The sequence below is a fragment of the Egretta garzetta genome, unplaced genomic scaffold (assembly GCF_000687185.1).
Source record: "Egretta garzetta isolate BGI_Z169 unplaced genomic scaffold, ASM68718v1 scaffold306, whole genome shotgun sequence".
Taxonomy (NCBI): domain Eukaryota; kingdom Metazoa; phylum Chordata; class Aves; order Pelecaniformes; family Ardeidae; genus Egretta; species Egretta garzetta.
Genome location: NW_009260131.1, coordinates 377994 through 379550, shown reverse-complemented (window position 1 = coordinate 379550; position 1557 = coordinate 377994). Strand labels below are relative to the sequence as shown.

Below are 1557 nucleotides of genomic sequence, written 5' to 3'. Positions count from 1 at the left end.
AGCGACCTGCTTCTTGTCAGCTGCATCCATCCGTTACCATTTCTGCTAATCTTGGAGGTGAGTGGTGTGGGGGAATAACCGAGCTCCCTGGAGCTGCCCTAGGGAAACTGAGGGCATCACATCGACCAGCAGTTCTGTTTCGTGGCTCTTTGTGTTTATAACCAGTTCCTCTTTCCAGAGTCATTGAGGCAATGTGCCTTCCTCTTCCCATCACTGCAACACGCTGCCTCCATTCAAACATGAGCTGTTTGGTGGATAGAGTTTCTGCTGATGTTTTGATATCTCACACAATTTTCATACTCTAGTATGTTTAACTTGTGGCTTTCCAGGGTTTTTCCTTTCTTCTTTTTCTTCTTCTGCAGGACTGCAGCCTTTATGCCTGTCAATTTAGCTAGCTATGTCCTAAGCACAAAGCTGTTTATGACTATAGTAGTGACTGTGGTGTGTATAGACACATCCAAACACTTTAAACTCAGTAGGTTAGGTACTGTCAGGATAGTAATTGCTGCCACACTAAGGTCACTGCAAGCCTGGTCCCAGAAGCTGGGTAATTTCCTATGCCAGCATCACTTGTAGACTTTCATTTGGCACAGCCACTTTGCTGGCACTATCCTACTGTAAAATTAGTGCAAACCAGCAGCAGCATTGACAGATCCCATGTGTCCTCTTTACACCAGGGTGGTATTGCTTTGTGAGGCAAATATACGATGCTACTCATTCCTCTTCTGCTCTCTGCTTGCCTGTGCAGAAGAAGGGAAGCCCAGCACGGTCACCTGTTGCTCTTGGCACAGGTAATGGCCTTCTGGATAAGCTCCTGATCTTTTTTTCCCCCTAAACTGTATTGATGCATCTTAGCCGCTTCTTGGCAGTGTTCCTAGTGATCTGGCGTCTTGGTTAGCTAATCCTACAGCTCTGTGTCTTTCTCCACAGCTAAAAGAGCAGAGGGAAAAAGAGAGGCGACAAAAGAAAGCGAAAGCTGGAAGCATCTCTGAAGAGAGTGGGGAGTTTGATGACCTGGTGTCAGCATTAAGGTCGGGTGAAGTCTTTGACAAAGACTTGTCCAAGCTCAAGCGTAACCGCAAGCGTTCGGGGAACCAAGGCTTAGAGACAAGCCGGGAACGGGTGGTGACAAAGCTAAATTATTAATTACAAGAGGAAGAAAAATAATCAACGAAAAGAAGGTAATAAAAAAGTGCAAAACAAGGATGATGAATGTGTGCGATGGCGCCTGGCTGACAGCTGCCCCAAAGGATTTCTTTGGTCTGTGGCTAGAGACGTTACCTTTCCATGATCAGCTTTCCTCTCATCCCTCTTCTGTGCTCCTAATTTGAACCATTATAAAAGTGCCTCTGAGGAGCCAGCAGGGCCATGCAGAGCTGACAGATTTGTTTCTGGGAGTTTATTGTGTCATCAAAGGCCTCATGGTGATGACAGAAAGTACTTGGGCCTTGCAGACTGCCTCACAGCTGGAGAAAGATAATTTTCTGTGTGCCAAAGTAAAAACTAGTCATGATTTCCATCTTGATGATAATAAGCAAGACTAATTTCAGAGCAGCT

The 1557-nt window shown here is 45.7% G+C and overlaps 1 protein-coding gene across 3 annotated transcripts in view; it reads left to right on the top strand.

Moving 5' to 3' along the window:
- Positions 1-1146, top strand: part of DAAM2 (dishevelled associated activator of morphogenesis 2) — a 202438-nt gene extending 201292 nt beyond the window's left edge. For all 3 annotated transcript variants that reach the window (XM_009641546.1, XM_009641545.2, XM_009641544.2), the window contains one exon: positions 931-1146. In XM_009641546.1, coding sequence (XP_009639841.1) covers positions 931-1146 — 216 coding nt within the window. The remainder of the gene's footprint in view (positions 1-930) is intronic.
- Positions 1147-1557: the final 411 nt, after the last annotated feature.